Source organism: Marmota marmota, unplaced genomic scaffold (assembly GCF_001458135.2).
Source record: "Marmota marmota marmota unplaced genomic scaffold, marMar, whole genome shotgun sequence".
NCBI classification, from domain to species: domain Eukaryota; kingdom Metazoa; phylum Chordata; class Mammalia; order Rodentia; family Sciuridae; genus Marmota; species Marmota marmota.
In genome coordinates, this window is record NW_026000037.1 from 47314977 (window position 1) to 47336022 (window position 21046).

Genomic DNA, 21046 nt, shown 5'->3' on the forward strand with positions numbered 1-21046 from the left:
AGAGGTCAACTCAAATGTTACCTCTTCTGAAATCCTCATCTTGTTGGAACATTTGACTCCCCAATCAGTGCTTCCATAACATTGAAGGTTTTTGTTTGTTTGTTTAAGTAAAGTGATTTTTCAGCAGTCTGATAGGAGTTATTTAGGTGTGAATTACTAATTATTCTAGTTGGTATTTGTTAAGCTTCTTGACTTTTCATCAGTTTCAGCCAAAATTTCTTCAAAAATTTTTGTTCTGAAGCCTCCTTTCCTTTTGTCACTCCAGTTACATGTACAATAGACCATCATTCTTTCTCTCAAACCCTCTCTTCTGTATTTGCCGTTATTTGTCTTTCTGTGCTTCATTCTACCATTTATTTCCCCATTAGCTAACATTAGTGGGGGGTGTCTTTGGGTTTGGTTCTCTTTACTGTTTTATCTCTTGATTTTTCTTTCTTTTTTCTCTAACATTTAGTGTATCTTTAAAATTTTTTGTTAAATAACAAATACTGTAAGTGAAGGAATAGAGACTGCCTTGATTAAGGTATACTCTACTTTTGCTTAAGACTTTGGTGTGATGGGTTGAGTTGGTATTTAGTCTGTAGTTCAGCTGTATCTGAACTTTATTTGCCTTCAGAGTATTCCATTAGTAGATTGCTACTGCTCAGTGCTTAGTGTGAGACCTAGAATCCTGGATAATATTTTTTCAGTATTCTTAAAGCCCCCTTAAGGGTCTCTGCAGTCCATATTCCACAGAGAGGTTTCTCAAAGGCTGTTATACCTTCCTCATCAGTAGACTGTTTTTCCTTCTTATATGAAGCAAAGCTGTGGTGGTGGTGGTAGGGGCAGGAGTTCTTAACTTTGTTGATATTTCTTCAGTCTTTGGGAGGCCCTGTGTTCCTGCTCCTCAGGTGGGGATTCACCAGCATTTCTGCTCTTTCCTTTTATTTTATTCTAGAGTCTAGGGCATAGGAAGTTTATACCTTCCTCTTCCCCCTTGTCAGCTTATCTCTGCCTTGTGTCAGTGGTGGATCTTGGGCAGGTTGTGTCGTGGCCACAGACCTACCTTATATCAGTGCAGAGTTCTTGGAGAAACTAGTTTTCTTAACCTTACCCCAGCAGTAGCTTTTTGCAGCCTTGAACTTGATCAGGATGTGAAACACAAATGGGTTTCTTGAGGTTCTTCTTTTAAATGTAGCCAGGTTCTTTGTGGTCAAGCTGCAGAGAGGGACCTTTCAGATCTTCTGCCTGCCCCCATTCTTGTGAAGACTTAGTGAGGGCCTGTAGAAGAAAACTTTTCCTTGAATTGGCTCAGAGTTAACTGTTTCATTAAGAAATTTTTGACCTTTATGAATTTAGGAATTCAATAAATTTTGTTATATTCTTAGCACTTTTATGGTGGCCACCTTTGTCCCATCGCTTTAGAGAGGCTTGCCACTCTTTGTAGCTCAGTTCATCTGGTTGCTTTGCCACCTCAGCTCTGAGGTGTACTCAAGAAACCTGATTTTATAAATTATTCAGCTTATTCTCATTGTGTTAGAGATTTGTTCTTTTTTGACTTTATATAATGCAAAGATGGAACACTTCCCCCAATTTTGTTAGGTAAGTATTCAAGATGAGAAGGGGGGGGGTGGATAGTAAATTAAATATACACATAATGTTGCCTATATTTACTGGTCAGTATTATGACACTATGAAAATTCAGTGCACATTCCATCTTTCAGTTATCTTTTTGAAACAGCTTCCAATTGAGGTTCATGCATTTATTGCATTTGGTTTTGATTCTTCAGTTGCAAACTCAGAAGTGTGTGTGTGTGTGTGTGTGTGTGTGTGTGTGTGTGTGTGTCATTGAGTTTTTGAAGACTTGAGCAATTATCTTTTAGAATGTTCCCCATTTTGGATGTCTTATCTTTGTGTGGTCATTTATTTTAATTATGGTTATTATATATTTCAGTCTGAAATTCCTTTTTAATACTTTTTTTAGTAGTGTTCATTTTGCATTTTCCTGTTCCCTGCACATATTTTCAAGCTTCTATTTAAATTTTGTAAATCCAGTTATATCTGCCTAAATACATAACTTGGCAGACTTTGGCTACTTTTTCTTGTTCTCTCTTATGTGTCTCAATGTCCTTGTAAATAGTGCCTTATTTCAGCATATATTTAGTCATTCCCTACTTCTTGCTCTTGAAAAATAATTTGTAGAAAGAACTTTGAAGCCAGGCACAGTGGCACATGCCTGTAATCCCAGGGATTTGGGAGGCTGAGACAGGAGAATCGCGCGCAAGTTAAAAGCCAGCCTCAGCAACTGCTAGGCACTAAGCAACTCAGTGACACCCTATCTCTAAATAAAATACAGAATAGGGCTGTGGATGTGGCTCAGTGGTTGAGAACTCCTGAGTTCAATCCCTGTTGCCAAAAAAAAAAAAAAAAAAACCCAGAAATAATTTGAAGCCTAGCATAAAGACATGGCCCTTCAGCAAATTTTAGGTTGGTTGATTACTAGTTTGGGACTATCTTTAGCCAAATTCAGGGTTGAACTTCCATTTATATATCCAAATAACATCAGCCTGGTCTGCAAATCAGCACAGGAGCTTGTTTATTATTGGAATAACTCTTAGTCTGACGTTGTGGTTCTTTGGAGTCCAGCTTATTTTATTTTGAGTTAGTGACCTGTTAAATTTCTCACCTCGTTTGTGTCCTGAGCTTTGACATTCTTCCATGAGACTGGCAAAATGAACGTTTAAATCTGGGGCTTTATAAATGCCTTAAGGACATAAATCGTTCTTATGCTTTCATATCCCTTTGGATTCCCTTTTGCCTTCATTATTGACCTAGTAATTTGTGTGTGTATGAGGGAGAGATACTGGGAATTGAACTCAGGAGTGCTCAGCCACTGAGGTATTATCTTCCAACCCTTTTTTTAGACAGGGTTTTGCTAAGTTGCCCAAATTTGTAATCCTCTTGCCTCAACCTCCAATTCACTGGAATTAACAGGCATGCACCACTGTGCCCAACTTAACCTAATAATTATTTTTTCATCACTTTCTTGCTTTAGAAACATTGTTCTCTTATTTTTCATTGCTTTAAGAAAGGATTGTGAATGATCTGCCATTATCAAGAACTGACAATCTCTCATAGCATTTTGTATATCTCTATTTGTCTTAATGTTATATCATGTTTGTTTATTTATATGTTCCATATGCTACCCCCACCTATGAAATACAATTTCAGGAGATAGATCTTTATTATTATCTTCATAGAGTTTAGCAGCTAAAGTCAGTACTCTTAGGTACTGAGAACTAACTTTTATTTATTTGTTTGTTTGTTTGTTTGTTTTTAGTTGTAGATAGATGCAATACCTTTATTTTTATGTGGTGCTGAGGGTGCATCACATATGCTAGGCAAGCACTCCACTCCTGAGTTACAACTTCAGCCCAGTAACTAACTTTTAAAAGTTGAACTGGAGCTAAGATGTTTTAAGATCTGATTGGAAATTAAATGGAAAAGGTAGGTTGGCATTCTGGATGGTAGGCTAAAGAATTTGGACTTCTTCTTAGTCTGTTTTGTACTACTATATAATACCTGAGACTGGGTAATTTATAAAGGAGAAATTTGAGGCTGAGGTTGTGGCTCAGTGGTAGAGGGCTTGCCTAGCATGTGTGAGGCACTGGGTTCAACCTTCAGCACCATATAAAAATAAATGAACAAAATAAAGGCATTGTGTCCATGTACAAAAAAAACTTTTTAATTTTTAAAGAGAGATTTATTTATTTACAGTCTAGAGACTGGGAAGTTCAAGGTTCAGGGCTACATCTGGTTAGTCGTCTTTTTGCTGCATCTTCCTATAAAAGGGGTAGGGGAAAGAATTGAACTGTCTCAAGCCTTCTTATAGTCAACATTAACCTATTCATAAAGTTGGAGTCCTCAAGACCTAAACCTCTCAGGCTCCACCTCCCAACATTGTTGTATTGGGGACTAGGTTTACAGCACACACTTTTTGTTGGGAGGTGGGGTGTACATTCAAACCATAATAGCCTTCCTTTGTAAGATGATGGAAAGCAATTGAAAATTTGCTTGGGAAATGCTGCTGTTACTGGTTGGATGAGATAAAAAAAGAAAATATGTGGTTATGAATTCCCCTTTAAAGAGAGCCTAGTATAGGATATAATTAGAGATGATCTTTGTTGGTTTATCCTGTTATCCATGTAAGTCTTGTGTGATGAGACAATCTAGGCTTGATACCAGGCCTAGGATAAGTTTGTGAGGTAAAAGTTTCTTTAGGTGCAGTTAACATATGACTAAGATCTTGGTGAGTTTCAAATAACACAGTACACAACTAAGTTCAGAATTCTGCATGTTGGGTAATGAAACAGAATTCCATTTGACTTTTACCTGGGCTAAGAAACTTTAAAGCAAAATTATTTCTATAGACTAGATGCAAATAGATTTAATGCTGTTTGTGATTGGAAATTTCTCTAAATATCCTTTGATGTAGTGTTCATCAGGCCACAAACATTAGCTTCTTTTAAAGAGCTCTGCAGACTTCCTAGGATGCTGAATGAAATTACCTGTGGAAAAAATTAGTAATTAAAGCAAACTACAGGGTGTGGTGACCCACGCCTATAATCCCAGTAATTTGGGAGGCTGACTGAAGCAGGAGGATGGAAAGTTTAAGGCCCTCAGCAATTTAGCGATTCTCTTTCTCAAAATGAGAAAGAGCTGGTTGTGTGGTTAAGCATCCCTGGATTCAGTCCGTAGTACCAATAAATTAAAAAATAATGCAAACTACATTTGTGAATGGACAGACTATATAAACTGTGAAAGTGGTACAAATACTACTCTAGTTGCATATATCATCCACAATAAAAATGCCTTACTTAAGATGAGGGAAATTTATTTTGTGGTGCTGGGGATCAAACTCACAGTTTCAAATATTGATTGCAAGGTTTTTGTGGCTTTGCGTCTCATAGCCTTTATGCATTTGAAGCATGTTCTAGAAACTGGAAAGTTTGGCTTCTTATATCTGTTAATGCCTGCCTCCCCTTGCTCAGTCATAGACTTCTTCATGAGGGACATAAGCAAAGAATTCCAGTGAATTTATCATGCTGGGAGTTTAGTGAGGCTCAAAGCAAGTACAGATTAGGTGTGTTATAGAAACTGCACAACAGTCAGGTGTGCTATATGCAGATTGAGTGGTGAGATATGGTGGAGAGGCATATACCCTCTCCTGCTAAAGCTCAGGTTCCATTGTCACTTGTAAAACATGAGTTCCAAGATAAAAAATTCTAAAGAATTTCAGGACATCAGGCAGCAGAAATTTTAGTCAAGTACAAGGCCCACCTCTGAAGCCACCCCTGGTGACAAATTTTTATCTTATCACCAAGCACAAGGGAGAACTTGACTTTCCAATTCTGGAATCAAATCTGAATTTAAAGCTTCATTATATAACAACAGAAGGAAGCTAAGAGACCATTATGTTGAAAGATTGTACATATGAATTTTGTGCTGTGAAGTACTTGTAACTGTTTATTTAAAATATTACATTTAGGGCTGGGGTTGTAGCTCAGTGGTAGAGTGTTTGCTTCGCATGCATGAGGCACTGGGTTCGATCCTCAGCACCAAATAAATAAATAAATAAAACAGATATTGTGTCCACCTACAACTAAAAGAAAAATTTTAAAAAAATATTACGTTTAAAATATCTTCCTCTTACTGTGGTACTGTGATTTGCTCTTTATTCTTCCTTATACCTTTTACTTTATAGTGCTTATAATATTTAAATTGTGATTATTTCTGTAGTTTATTTTTCACAGGGTTACAATTTCTTTGTAGGTACCACATCAGTATTTTCAATGTGACTCGCTCCCACCTCATCCTCTTGTTTAGCACATAGAAAACGTCAGAAAAACTATTAAGTGAAATCAGCAAACTCTTAAAAAAAGTGCTTTATAGAACCTTGTTAGGTGGTCTGGTAGAGTTTTCCAAGGACTGCACATTATTTTTATTTATTTATTGGGCATGCTTTTGACCTACAACTTACACAACCAAATTATATAAGTTTTCATCTAACACCTACATTGTCAAAATTCAATCAGTTTATGTAGAGGAGTTGCCAAAAATAGTTTCATACAGTATCAAATTAAATCTCTCATAGGACTTTGCCTCTTTGCCTTCTCCTAAGGGATTTGTTTGAGCAGATTTCCTACTGGGTTAGTTTCATTCTGCAAGTAAGAACTGGGTATAAATATTGCTAAAATGAACTGTGATAGGCATAATTAAGAGCATTATTGTTGTTTAAAAAGCAACTGTAGACATTTACTTTTCAAAAAGCATTTTGTCTCCCTGTTTTAAATCCTTAGATCAGAAATATAGTCTTGTTTAGTATTTTCATAGCCCTCTTAATAAAATGATGTCTACTGCTTATTGCTTGTGAGCTTTTCCTTTTTTGTGCTGGGGGTTCATTTATGGGTTTTTGAATGTCAGTGTTTAAACATGAATATTCTTTCTCCTAATATATGCCTTCTTTAAATTTCCAAATTCACCTTTCTAAAAAGATTTTGTATGGCCTTTCCAAAATTGCACATAACTTATAAAAAGCTGATGATAGAAAAGATTTCTAAGTAAGGTGACCACATGCTTTATCTTTCAAACCAGGACACTTGTAAGTGACAATGTAGACAATGTTTTAATAATTATATTGGGTAATGAACATAAATTTGTTACAAGACATAAACTGGGACTGTTCTAGGCAAACGGTGAAACATTGTCATCCTACTTATAAAAAAAAAAATGGAAGTTCTGCCCCACCCTTCATTGCATTCCTATTTCTACTCTCCAAAGTTGTTTTTACAATGTTTTTCTGTTTCTTCTAGGGTTTATTTACCTCTATATTTCTTTGTAATATGTTTATACTGTTATTTCATGATTTTTAAAAATTATTTTAAATAATGCTTTCTTTTTGTTTTTCACCATTGTTCTTACTTCTTCTAACCTTCATTCTACAGTGTATTTGTAACAAAATTGATTGAATAGTCTGTGTTCATATTATTATGACTGTAAATTTTAAAAAGTTCAATACAGCTGTACCTCCCATCTTGAATGATGGCTATATTTTCTAAGGTAAAAAACTTGAGTTTTGAAAATTATCTTTTGATCCTTTTAGTCAGTGTGGTTTTTTCCGGTTGTACTATCTATTATCTCTGCCACATGCCAATGAAATAGTTTGCCTATGATGCAACTTTTAAAAATAGTTTACATGCTTTACCATAAACCTTCCCTTTTGTCACTGCTTTTTAGGTTCTTTCATCTGATTATTTCATGATTTACACTCCCATTTTCCTAGGACATGTTCTTCATTTAGGTTCCTATGGTTGTGGGTCCTCTCACCCTCCTTTTGTGGTGTGAGGGATTTACCAGGGTCTCACCCTTGATGTTCTCTACTCCTGAACTATGCCCAGAGCCCCTTGTTTGGTTTTTGATTCATTGTGAATATATGCAGTGTGTCCTGTTCCTCCTCTCACACTTAGTTGCTAGATTTCAATTGAGGGTTAAATAAACACTTCTCACTATTACAGGCAGTATCTTGAATTTAATATTGTTAAGCTATTCTTTTTACTTTACTTTTGTACAAGATCCATTTTTCCACAGACATAGGATCTTTTCACCATTGTAAAAAACCTTTATTTCTGGTTTTATGACATTTAAAGATGGTACATTGTGTTTTAATGTTGGGCTTATTTGTTTTCTTAGATCTTCCCGAATGCTCTTTTTGGTTCTTTTTATTTTTTATTTTAAATATTTATTTTTTATTTTAAATATTTATTTTTTACTTGTAGTTGGACACAATTTCTTTCTTTCTTTCTTTCTTTCTTTCTTTCTTTCTTTCTTTCTTTCTTTCACTCAGTTCTACTGCTGAGCCACAATACATACATGGAGTATAACTTATTCTAATTAGGATCCCATTCTGTGGTTGTACATGATGTGGAGTTTCACTGGTGATGCTGAGTATTCTTTTTTATTTTTATTTTTTGGTACCAGGGATTGAACTTAGGGGCACTAGACCTAACTGAGCCACATCCCCAGCCCTGTTTTGTACTTTTTTAGAGACAGGGTCTCACTGAATTGCTTATGCCTTGCTGTTGCTGAGGCTGGCTTTGAATTTGTAATCCTCCGATCTCAGCCTTCAGAGCCACTGGGTTTATAGGCGTGCCCCGCCTTGTGCCCTGCTGCTGAGTACTCTTGAATCTGTTCACTGTAGTGATTTGTAATGTTCAATTCTGGAAAGGTTCCTTTATTTCTTTGGTAATTTTTCTTTCCTCTCTTTCTAACCATAGTCAAATGATAACTCTCTAGGCAATTCTGTTAATGTCTACATTTTCTACTTTTTGTTCTGCTTTCTGGGAGGTGTCCTCAAATTATAATAAATATGTTGAATTTATTTCAGTGTATCTCATTTTTAAAAGTATATCACAGTTTGAATTTCTACACGCTCTTTATTATACTGATTGCATGCTCAAGCATCCTGTTCTTATTTTATAAATGATTTTGATATTTTTGAGGATAGTAATTGCCTCTCATCTCCCAAAATCTTCTCCCTGAATCATCTGTAGGCATTTTTATTTATCTATTTATTGCTTGTTTTGGTGGTGTTTTTGTTTTCACCTATATAATTTATTTTGTTTATTTTCTCCCAACTAGAATTTAAACTCATGAGGGCATGGAATTTAGCCCATTTTGTTCATTGACACATCTCCAGCATCTGAAATTATACCTAAATCGTCAATAAATATTTGTCCAGTGAACAGATGAGATTTTTAAGAGCACTGATGTGATTTTAAAGGGGGGGGAGGTGCTATTTTAGGTGCACCAGTAGCGCATACTGCAGGATACAGAAGTATAGTTTATTTTTAAAAACAAAATCTAGAGGAAGTTATAGACCATTCTTATAAAAGCAATATGAAGGGGCTGGGGCTGTAACTCAGTAGTGGAGTGCTTGCCTCACATGTACAAGGCATTGGGTTTGATCCTCAGCACCACATAAAAGTAAATAAAATAAAGGTATTATATCCATCTACAACTAAAAATATTTAAAAAAAAAAAAAAAAAGCAACCAGGATGCATTCAGTAGAAATGACACTTTTAGTTTTGAATCCAGATCTTTTTTCGGATTGTGTGTTGTAGTTAGCTTTTTTGCTGCCACTTTGGTTTTTATATTGAGGCTTCCCTTGTATACCAAGTGATCCTTGATTTTTGTTTATATATCCTCTACCCCACCACATGCACAGGGGATTGAACCCTGGGCACTTTATCACCGAGCTACATCCTCAGCTCCCCTCCTCCCCTTTTTTTTAATTTTTAAATTTTGAGGCAGGATCTCATTACTAGATTTTTTAAATATATTTTTTAGTTGTAGATGAACACAATACCTTTATTTTATTTGTTTTTATATAGTGCTGAGGTTTGAACCAAGTGCCTCACACATGATAGGCAAGCACTCTACCACCTAGCCACAACTCCAGCCCCTCACTACTAGATTTTTTTATTCTCCTGCTTCAGCCTCCCAAGTAGTTGGGATTACAGAATTATGCCACCATGCCCTCTGGATGTTTGTCTATTAGAGAGAAGCACTAAAACAGCTTATTGAAATTTTTGCTATCTAATGGACTTGTCTGTGAGATAGGCTAATCAAATGTTTGCATTCCATATGTCAAATCAATAAATCTTATCAATGGTGTTAATTATCCAAGGGTAGACTCCCTTAGTTTCCTGACAACATTATAGAAACAGGAACAAGAAAAAGACTTTGGAGGTCAAAATTTATTACATAACTTTTCCTTTATTACTTACCATTGCCTGAACTCCTGCAGAGATTGTGCATTGTAGGAGTGGGTCACCTATAAAATCTTTATTTTCTAGTGCATAAATAGTCTGTTGGGGGAAATGGAGCTGAGGAAGAATTGGGGTTCTGCTCCAAAATTAGGTTTTAATTCAGCAACTTAACTTTTTATCCTCACACATCACTCCTTTTCCCCCTCAAATATTTTTATTGTTGTAAAATACATATACAATAAAATTTACCACCATAACTATGGTTAAGTGTGCAGATAATTGTTTCATTAAATAGATTCATAATAGGATGAAACCATTACCTCTGTCCATCACCATCTTTTTTCTTACAATACTGACATTCTGTGCTCATTAAACAGTAACTCCCCCACTCCCCTAGGGTCTGACGACTACCATTCTAATTTCTCTCTTGGATTTTTACCCCGTACATATCTCATAGACTCATAAGAGTATTTGTCTTTTTATGACTGGCTTGTTTTATTTAATGTCTTCAAGGTTGATCTTTTATGGCATATGTCAGAATTCATTCCTTTTCAAGGTCCATTACCACATTTTTCTTGTCATTCATCTGTTGATAGATGCTTGTGACTATCAACTTCTAATGTGAATAATTCTACTGTGAATATAGGCATACAAATATGTCATTGAGACCCTATTCTCAGTTCCTTTGGTATGCCATCCTCCTGCCTCAGCTTCCCAGTCGCTTGGTGTATACCCATAAGTGAAATTGCTGGGTCATAAGGTAATTATATTTTCAGTTTTTTGAGGAGCCATCATACTGTTTTCCACAACAGTTCTTTTTTTAATATAAATTTATTATTAAAAAGTTTAATTCCCTTTTATGGTAGCTTATATTTCTAAGTCTTGATAGGAAGGCTAAATGCTATGCTACCAGTTTCTGCCTCTTTCTAGATACCTGTAGTTGCATCCTCTCTGTTGAATTAATGTACCTCCCTTACTTTAGATTACCCAAATATACATTTAAATTTCTGGGGGGTTTTTTGTTTGTTTTTTAGCGGGGAGGAGGTATTGAACCCAGGGGTACTCTACCACCAAGCTATATCCCCTGTTGTTTTGTTTTGTTTTTAAATAGCATCCAACTAAGTTGTCTAGGCTGACCTCAAACTTGCTATCCTCCTGACCCAGACTCCCGATTGGGTATTACTGGCATGTACCACCAAGTCCAGCTCCATTTAAATTTTTTGCTTTACGTGATCCTTTCCATTATTATTACTTTTTTTTCATGGTTAAAGCTTCTGGTTCATTTAGTGTCGTTTTACATGGATTTTAAGAGTAGAGGGCATCATAGATGCCTAAAGATAATCTGTTATATGTTTACCTAGAAGTTTTTGATGAACTGTCTTTGATCTAAAGGATTAGATCCTATAGTATAATATACTCTTACTCTAGATTTCTTCATAGTTTCATAGTTCTAATTGATAATTAGCCTGTGTTCCTGTGCCTTTCACTACAATATAAGCCTTATGTTTTGTTGATGTTTTTGCTCCACTAACCATACCTGCTTTTTTTTCCCCTCAGTACTCAGATCAAACCCTTGGTCTCCTGTGTGTTAGACAAGTGCTCTACCATTTAGCTACATCCCCAGCACTTCACATTTTATTTTGAGACAGCGTGTTGCTAAATTGCCTAGGCTGGCCCAGAACTTGCCATCCTCCTGCATCAGCTTCCCAGTCGCTTGGTGTGTGCTACCATGCCCTGTTCTGTTCATCCTCTTTTCTGTTACTGAACCATGTTTTTAAGACGAAGATTATTGGAAAAGTAAATTCTTCTGTAATAACTTCAAGGTAGAAAGATGTGACTAATATAAAATTTAGTTGATAAATCAATAAGGTTACATGCAGAAAATGAATTAGATATTTTTAACTTAAATGTTTTGAGTGTTTTAATAAAGCAAGTGTATACTTTATCCAAGATGTATATCTGATAGATGAAGTGCATTGTATTTGCCTGAATTCTAATCCACTGTCAGAACAATAAGGGGATAAATAAGTTTGACCTTGAAAATGGATAACCAGAAGAAATTGGATAGATTATTTTGAAATTCATTCGTTACTTTTTTTTTGGTCCTCCTCCTTTTTCTTCTGAGTGTAGGCCTCCTAGGTCTCCAGAGACGACCTTCTAAATTTGTGTCTCAGAAAGTTTTAAAATGTTTTTTGTTTTGTTTTGTTTTTGTGATAATGGAGATTAAACCCATACCTTGCACATTGCTGCCTAGCTATACTGCCAGCCCTTTTAAAAATTTTATTTTGAGATAGTCTGAGCACCTTGCCCAGGCTGGCCTTGAACATGAGATCCTCCTGCCTCGGCCTCTTATGTAGCTGAGTGCCGCCATAGTCAGCAAGTTATTTTAATATGGAAAAGTTGTTCTATAGTAGTGCTAATGGTGGTGACCCAATACTGAAGATAATCCTTTGTCCATTCACATTAGAAAAGGAAAATAAATTGTGTATGCTCAAACAGTGGAATACTTTATGAAAAGTTAGTGAATTTACAACTATATGCAACAACTTAGAAGAATCTCACAAGTATAATGATGAACAAATGAAGTCAGATGCAAAAAGTACCCATTGTATGATTCCATTTGTGCATAGCTAAAAATCAGGCATTTTCTTTCTTTACTCTTGGCATGGGTTGAAAAATATTTAGTGAAAAAGATTTAGAAATTATTAATCTAAATGGCGAAAACATTCAATAACACATTCTATGTAAACCGCATTTAACATTTTGTTCATTTCTGTAGGATTTTCTTCCCTTTTTTCCATTTTTTATATAATTAGAATCAATACCATGTATGATTTTATAGTTTTGTAGGTTGAGCTTTTCCCTTAAAACATTATCACTTTCCAGTATTATTATAAACATTCTTTGGAAACATTCCAGGAAAACATTTATAGCTGGGCAATCATTTGCAAATTACTTAACCTCATTGCCAGTTTTCTTTCTTTAAAATATTTTTTTAGATGTTGATGGATCTTTATTTTATTCATTTATTTAAATGCAGTGCTGAGAATCAAACCCAGGGCCTCACATAGGCAAGTGCTCTACCACTGAGCCACAACTTCAGCCCCAGTTTTCTTTAATGTAAGAATGATAGAATACCACCACCACCACCACCCAGGCTGCTTGCACTAATAAATAATCAGAAGATCCTTACCCCCAGAACTGGCATATAATACTCAATAATAATTATCTGCTATGGTTGTTATTATTTGTTGTAATAATTAAAGAGATCCTGTTGATGGTAAATAAAAGTAAAATGTATTCATTCATTAAAATTTAGCTTTTTTTAAAAAAAAAAATATTTACTTTTTTAGTTTAGTTGGACACAGTACCTTTATTTTACTTATTTATTTTCATGTGGGGCTGAGGATTGAACTCAGGGCCTTACGTGTGCTAGGTAGGTGCTCTACAGCTCAGCCATAACTCCAACCCTTAGCTTGTTTTTTGAGTACCTATTCTCGGTAATGGTTTTATAACTTTAAATGATTCTAACCTAGAGAAATTTTGTACTAAACAAAGTATAAGGTAGGTGTAATGTCTTAGTGTAACTCTTTACCAACTGGAAACAGAATAATGATGCTTGTGTTTAAACTGATGAGGGAAAATTGAATAGGGAATGTAAGGACTTCCCAGGCATATTAAAAGGCCGAGAGCACATTGTGTTAGGGGGTTTGCAAATAGTATAATAGGTGTGAGCATTGAACACTAACAGTGAAGAATAGTAAGGCAACCATGACAAATTGATGTAGGAATTTATACAGAGACAACTTTGAGTGAAAGATGGAAACAATGTTTCTTATTGTACATCTCTGTATTTGTATGGACAGTTAGAAACCTCTTGCCTTTAAGAGAAGAGATGGTCATAATTTCTGTTTACTTTTTCAGGATGTATTTAACTTACATAGTTCTTGATTTGAGCTGATGCTTAAGAAGGATTAAAAAATAAAAGTTTGCATGTTCCCAAGAGCAATTACCTCAAATTTGCATTTCACAGGAAATTGAGGAATGGAGTCTAAACCTTCAAGGATTCCAAGAAGAATTTCTGTTCAGCCCTCCAGCTCCTTAAGTGCTAGGATGATGTCTGGAAGCAGAGGAAGTAGTTTAAATGATGCCTATCACTCAAGAGACTCTTCATTTAGACTGGAGTCTGAATATCAGGTAATATCTATATTGGAATATGTGTACACACAGTCCTTTTCAGAAGTCTTTGGGTCACAGTTTGTTTATTTTTTTTAAGTTGCTGGATCTAATGCATCCTGTAATGAAAACATTATTATAGCAGTAGCAAAATAAATGACTAGTGATTTTCAAACTTTGGACTTCAGAATTATGGATGAGAGATCATGGCCTTACATAAAATACTTTCTAAAGACTTGGAAAGCTTTGTTAAAGAGCAAAACCTGAATCCTTGTCCTCTAAATAGCATACTCGTTCATCTAACTTTTTTTGAATGTTCCCAAAGTGGTGATAGAATAAGGATTATTATTAAATGTTATTTTTGAGAATATGGTTTTTAAGAATTTTGCTTTTAATGTGGGCAATTGTTAATAGTAGTTGGGCTTTCTTGTCCAGTGATAAGAGTGTGTGCATATCCCTAGGACCTGGCTTTAATCCCCAGGAAGAGAAGGAGGAAAGGTAACAGTCCATCCTTTTATGAAGATACTTGACATCCTTTTACATGAATTTTGGATTTTATTTTTGTGGTTAATGACATTTTGCATTAATTCATTCATCTACTCAGTTTCCTTGGGTCCAACAGCTTATTGGGTTTTTTGTTTGTTCTAGCATGTTGGTTTTTGAAAGGGCTTATCAGTATTATAATACAATAGTTGTAGTATAAAATTGTATAACTCTCATAAGGCATGGTTTATGGTTTAATTCAGTTGCTCATCTTTTAAATTTAAGTTCATTACATTTTGACTGAACATCTAAGTAGCATGTGATTTGCAAAAGTAATTTTAAGGTAACAATCTAAAAGAACCCATTTAAAAAATTCTTTTTAGATATTGTTTCTGTATCATGTAACGTGTAATATATGACAGTCTCATTTAATAAGAAAATTCCTGCATAGTCATCACCATTTTATAAAATGTTCAGAGTAGTCATCACCATTTTATAAAATGTTCAGAGAAAGAATGAATAAGTTTCTTTGAAATGCCTGACTCTATTACCCATTTTTAACTGATTTAATTGGAAATATTCACTTGATTTCATTTAAAATATTGAATGATATTGGTAATATATATTGCATTCTGTAGAATGCTGTCGTTGACTCATAAAAGGCAAAGTTTATTTTTTCCCATTTATCTTTTCATAAAATTCTGACTACTCATCTTTAATTTTTTTTATGTAGATTATTAATGAGAAACACAAACTCTGAAACCAGGGTTGAAGTCCTTCCTCATTACTTCGAATCTGTATGATCCTGAGGAAGTTAATGTTTTTTGTTTGTTTGTTTGTTTGTTTTTGTCTATCTTCTACCTCATCTGCCTGTCTGGTTGCTAAGAGTTAAATGAATTAGTATATTGAATGAGACAAGTGCCTGGCTCATGATAAACTATATAAATGCTAGCTACTAATGCATCATTTGTTTTCTTATATAGTAACTTTTGGGCCGGGGACTGCTGGGATTGAACCCAGGGGCACTTAACCACTGAGCCACATCCACAGTCCTTTTTAAAAAAAAAAAAAAAATTGTTCCCGGACCCCCCCCCCCCTTATTGGGGGGGGATATATTTTATTTAGAGATAGGGTCTCACTGAGTTGCTTAGGGCCTGATAAAGTTACTAAGGCTGGCTTTGAATTAATGATCCTACTACCTCAGTCTGCTGAGCCATTAAGATAGTATGTGCGCACCACTTCCCACAATTATAGTAATCTTTACACTATTTTATGGGACTAAAGTTTTGAATATATTTTTATAAGATTTATTTATACTCTTTTTTAAAAGATTTTCAAACTGTTTCCAGATTGTTCTCATTGTTGTAGATTATTCCAAAAGTTATATTTTTTATTATAGTAAACAAATGTAAAAATAAGAAAATCATTTAAATGAAATCTTAATTACTATAAAAATGACCCTACCTAAAACACGCTGGTAATAGCCTATTAATATCGAATTCATTCCGTTTTATAAATGGTCTCAACTCTGCAATTACAAAATATAGACTGGCTGAATAGATGAATTCATTTTGTTTTAGAATTTTTAACCTCTGCTGCTGGTGATTTTGAACCCAGGGCAAGCCCTGTACTGCTGAGCTATACTGCCAATCCCTCTGTCCAGAATTTTAATGTCATTAAGTACCAAAATAAAATCCAGAAATTATTTGCCAGCATCTAAAAACCAAATGAAATAAAATTTAAATCGTTTTTTTATTATTATTAATTCTTAATAATATTAGTTTAAGAAATTTGGGGGGAGGTTCATTAATGCTGTCTTCAGTTGCTTTAAATTGCTTACAATCCTGTTCCCACCCCCAGCAAATTATAGTTGAGCATGGTGGCATACACTCTTAATCCCAGTGATTTTGTAAGGTGAAGCAAGAGGGTCACAAATTTGAGGACAGTATGGACTTAGCAATACCCTATCTCAAAAATAAAATAAAAAGGGCTGGGGACATAGCTCAGTGCTTACCTATTGTGTGTTAGGCCTTGGGTTCAATCCACAATACCTCAAAAAAAATTAATTACAGGAGTAGTGCCAGTAATAAATCAGCTTCTTTATCATGCCTTGTCTTTTTGATTTTCTTTAAAAATGCAAACTTTTTCCTGTGCTGTAAAATTGTAGTAATAGTGGCTTCTTCATAAGGTATTGTTAAGATTAATTTAAAGAAACAAGACATGTGAGGCACTCAGAACAATAGCTGCTGGAACATAGGAGGAGCTCAGATGTTACCAGTTACATTTATGATAATTGTTATTTCTATTAGTATTGTTTTCTGGCTTTACATTAATTTCAGTGGATAATATCTATAGTATAATATTATCCAAATATTTAAATTGCATATCACATATGTTGTTTTCTTTGTCTTAAATTTACTCAGCAAACTTTATTTAATGAATGAGCCCTTATAAATGGCAAAGGAAGCACCTTTTTTTAAATTGCTGAAGCGTTCTGAACAGCTGTTCTATACATAAAACCTTATCTCAAGCACTTAGTGAATCTAAAGCTTCAGAAAGGAGGTTTAGGTCTAAGGCATGATAGATCAGTTTTAGCTATGTTATGGATAAAGTAGTATAGAAACACTTTATATAGGGATGGATATTTTTATCATTCATAATAAAGGATATGAAATCTAGAAAGATAAATAAATTATTTTCCCTTGTTACATGATTATTATGTATGTGATGTACTGAAGCTGAAGAATCCAAGCCTTTGTGATAGCATTGTTTCTTTGGAGGTTCTAAGTTCTGAAAAATTAGTTTCCTAAATATCTTTCTTTTAGTTCTTGGCCACTTACAAGCTTGGCTTCACTTGTTCTTACTAGTGTTTCCATTACTACATCTTTAAATTTTTATCACAATTTGAATGTTGAAAACTATGATTATCCTCCCTTCTTCATAACAGAATTTTACATATTTTGAAAATAAAAATTTAACTCCTAAAACTCATGTTGTTAAAAGTAAAATGGAGAGGCTTGGGGTTGTGGCTCAGGGGTAGAATGCTCGCCTAGCACATATGAGGCCCTGAGTTCAGTCCTCAGCACCACATAAAAATAAATAAATAAAATAAAGATATTATGTCCAACTACAACTAAAAAATAAATACTAAAAAAAATTAAAAGTAAATAAAATGGAGTATTCTGTGAATACTTAATTTCATGTGTTATATTTTTTTGCAACTTAAGCAACCACTTATACAGCTGCATTTTCTTGTTTCACTAAGAGGTTTCTTTTACTAGGAACTTTCTTTTTTACTAGGTTTCTTTTACTAGGAGGCCTTTGGTTCTTGTTTTGTGAACTTGGTGTGTGTGCTTCTTGGTTCTTGCTATATGTGCTTCTTTTTCTTTTTTCTTTCTTTTTGCAGTTTGGGGATTAAACCCAGGGCCTTGATCATGCACGACAAGTTCTGTGCCACTGAGCTATATAGATGCTTTTTTATTTTTTTTTATTTTTTATTTTTTATTTTTTTAATTTTTTATTGTTGGCTGTTCAAAACATTACATAGTTCTTGATATATCATATTTCACACTTTGATTCAAGTGGGTTATGAGCTCCCATTTTTACCCCATATACAGATTGCAGAATCACATCAGTTACACATACATTGATTTACATATTGCCATACTAGTGTCTGTTGTGTTCTGCTGCCTTTCCTATCCTCTACTATCCCCCCTCCCCTATAGATGCTTTTTTAAATGACTCATATTTTTTCTAATCTGTACATAAATTACTGTTTGAAAAATTTACACATTTTGAATAGTATGTTTTCTCCAGAATTAAATGAACCAGTGGTTTGGGGAGAGGTTGTTTGTTTGTTTTTTTACTCTACCATATTCATATTCTTTTTACGGAACTAAATCCATGCATATGTATGTAGTTAACAAGAAAATGAAATTCTTTGTGCAATGTGATCAAAAAACAATACCGAGTGAGTAAAAGTTTTAACATTGATAGGCATTAAATAAACCCTGCAGTTTCTATGTGTTTTTTTTGTTGTTGTTGTTGTTATTGTTGTTCATATTTTTGTTTGGGGTTGTGGGGGATGGAATTCAGGGTGTCCTGCATGCTAAGACGGCTCTGTATCACTAAGCTCATCCCCAGATATGCCTGAATGTTTTTGAGTTAAACCTGGGACTGGGGATGTTGCTCAGTGGTAGAGCACTTGAGTAGTGTGTGGGTGGCCTTCAGTTTGATCCCTGGCACTGCCAAAAAATAAAAATTAAAAGAAGGTTAAGTCTGGACTATAATTTGGGGTATCAAGATGATCACAAGAAAATACAGCTAGCTTTATAACGTGTATTGTTCATAAGGGAAAGACATATCTTCTTAGAAGCAGCAAAGCTTGGCCATTTGGTCTGAAAGTGGAAAATCAAATGATATAGTGGACAGTGTCCACAATTAGAATTTCTATAGTAAATATACTCAGTGAAATTGTTTCTTGGTAAACCTTTGTGTAAGCACAAGACACAATGAAAAACTAAAATTCAATAGTTCTGTAAAGAGAAAAAAGAACTACCCATACTGAGTAGATACTAGAATGTAGGTTTTAATTAATAAGCTCAAAGTGCTAAGTTGTTGCTATTAGCTGAGGTAACTTTTTTGTTGTGGTGGTGGTGTTTTTTTTTTTTTTTTTTAACATTTATTTTTTAGTTGAAGTTGGACACAATGCCTTTATTTTACTTATTTATTTTTATGTGGTGCTGAGGATTGAACCCAGGGCCCCCAATGTGCTAGGTGAGTGCTCTACCACTGAGCCACAACCCCAGCCAGCTAAGGTAATTTCGATCTGGAAAATTTTCAAAGCAGGATTTATCAGTTGTTACAGTCAAATCATTAATTCATGGAAATGAGGAGTCCACAAAAAGGATGCCATTCTTTGCTTGCTTCTATACAGTAATATCATTTTATGATTTCCATCCATTAAGCATTTGCCAGTGGATAGCATAGATTACATTTAAAAGGTTCGTTAAGATTCTTTTTAAAAATAGCTTTACCAGGTTATAATTTCACATTCCATGCACTTTTCCTGTTTAAAGTATATACAGTTCAGTGTTTTTTAGTGTATGTATGAGAGCTCTAAACCAACACCACGGTTAGGATTTTGTTTTCTTTTTTAGGTTTTTTGTTGTTTATTTTGTTTTGCTGTTGGTAGTTCCAGGAATCAAACCCAGGGCCTCATGTATGCTAGGTAAGCTCTGTACCACAAAGTTGCACCTGCAGCCCACCACAGTTAATGTTTGAACCTTTTATATCACCTCAGGAAAGAAACCCCAGATACTTTAGCTATTGCTACTCTGGTCCCCTTTTCTTCCACTAGTACTGAATAGCCATTAATCTAGTTTTTTTCTGTAGATTTCCCTATTCTGAACCTCTTTGTACATAAGTAGGAACATATACTGTATAGTCTGTGCCTAGCTTCTGTTGCTTAGCATGTTTTCAAGTTTCATCTCTGTTATAGCATATATCAGTATTTCTTTTTATGGCTGAATAATATTTCACTGTATGGTTATTCCATATGCTTTGTTTAGGAATTCATCTGCTGGTGAACATCGGGCGTGTTTCTTCCTTTTGACATTATGAATAATTTTGCTATAGACATTCATGTGCAGGTTTCTGTGTGGACTTATTTTCACTTATCTTGGGCATACACTAGGAGTGGAATTAGTTAGTCATGTAAAATCTTAGGTTCAATCATTTGAGGAAGTGCCAGTTTATTTTCCAAACCAATTGGTCTGTTTATCTTTCCCCTGAGCAGTGTTTATGAAGGTGAAGGATGAAATCTCTCTACATCCTCACCAAATCCTACCTTGCTTTTAGAGTGTAGACACTCTAGTGAATGTGAAGTGGTAGCTGATTGTGGTTTTAATTTATATTTCCCTGATGATTAAAGATGTTGAGCATCTCGTCATATGCAGTTGGCCATGTGTACATCTTTGGAGAAATGCCTGTTAGCTTTTTGAGGCATTTTAAAATTTGATTGTCTTTTTTATTGAGTTGTAAGTATTCCTTATTTTGGATTCAAGTTCCCTACCTATAATGATTATGATTTGTAAATGCTTTCTCATTAAGATTTTTTTACTGTTGCACTATTTTAAGGGCATTTGTGCTGGGAATATTTTTTTTTTAAATATCCATTGAAGTAATTTTCTAAAAGTAAGTATTGATTAATACAATAACAATGGCAAATTATTTACTGATTATTCTTCCAATAAACTTCTTGTTGGAAAGGTAACCTGAGTAAGTATTATGAAGATAAGAAAAAAATGAGAATTGAATTTTAGGTAGAAGAAATAGAGTTAAGAAGAAAGAGAATACCATGACTTTCGAATGCAAATCTATTTTTAGTGGGTTTTGTTTGTTTTTGTTTTCTTGTGGTGCTGGGAATCCTACCTAGTACCTTTCACATGGTAGGCAAATGCTCTACCACTGAGCTCTGTCTCTACTCCTCAAATAGAAATTTAATTATTCTTAGTTCACTTCTAAATTTCATATGAGTATTCATAGGCTGGAGGTAGCAAATGCAAAAAGAGCTGGACCT

General features: G+C 34.6%; 1 protein-coding gene across 6 annotated transcripts in view; it reads left to right on the forward strand.

Annotated features, from left to right (window-relative positions):
* Marchf7 (membrane associated ring-CH-type finger 7) overlaps positions 1-21046 on the forward strand; it is a 53274-nt gene that overhangs the window by 7048 nt on the left and 25180 nt on the right. For all 6 annotated transcript variants that reach the window (XR_007350944.1, XR_001502777.2, XR_007350945.1 and 3 more), the window contains exon 2: positions 13841-14004. Coding sequence is in view for 3 of the 6 variants with exons in the window: in XM_015479216.2 (XP_015334702.1) it covers positions 13852-14004 (153 nt within the window). In the remaining 3 variants the exon portion in view is untranslated. The remainder of the gene's footprint in view (positions 1-13840; positions 14005-21046) is intronic.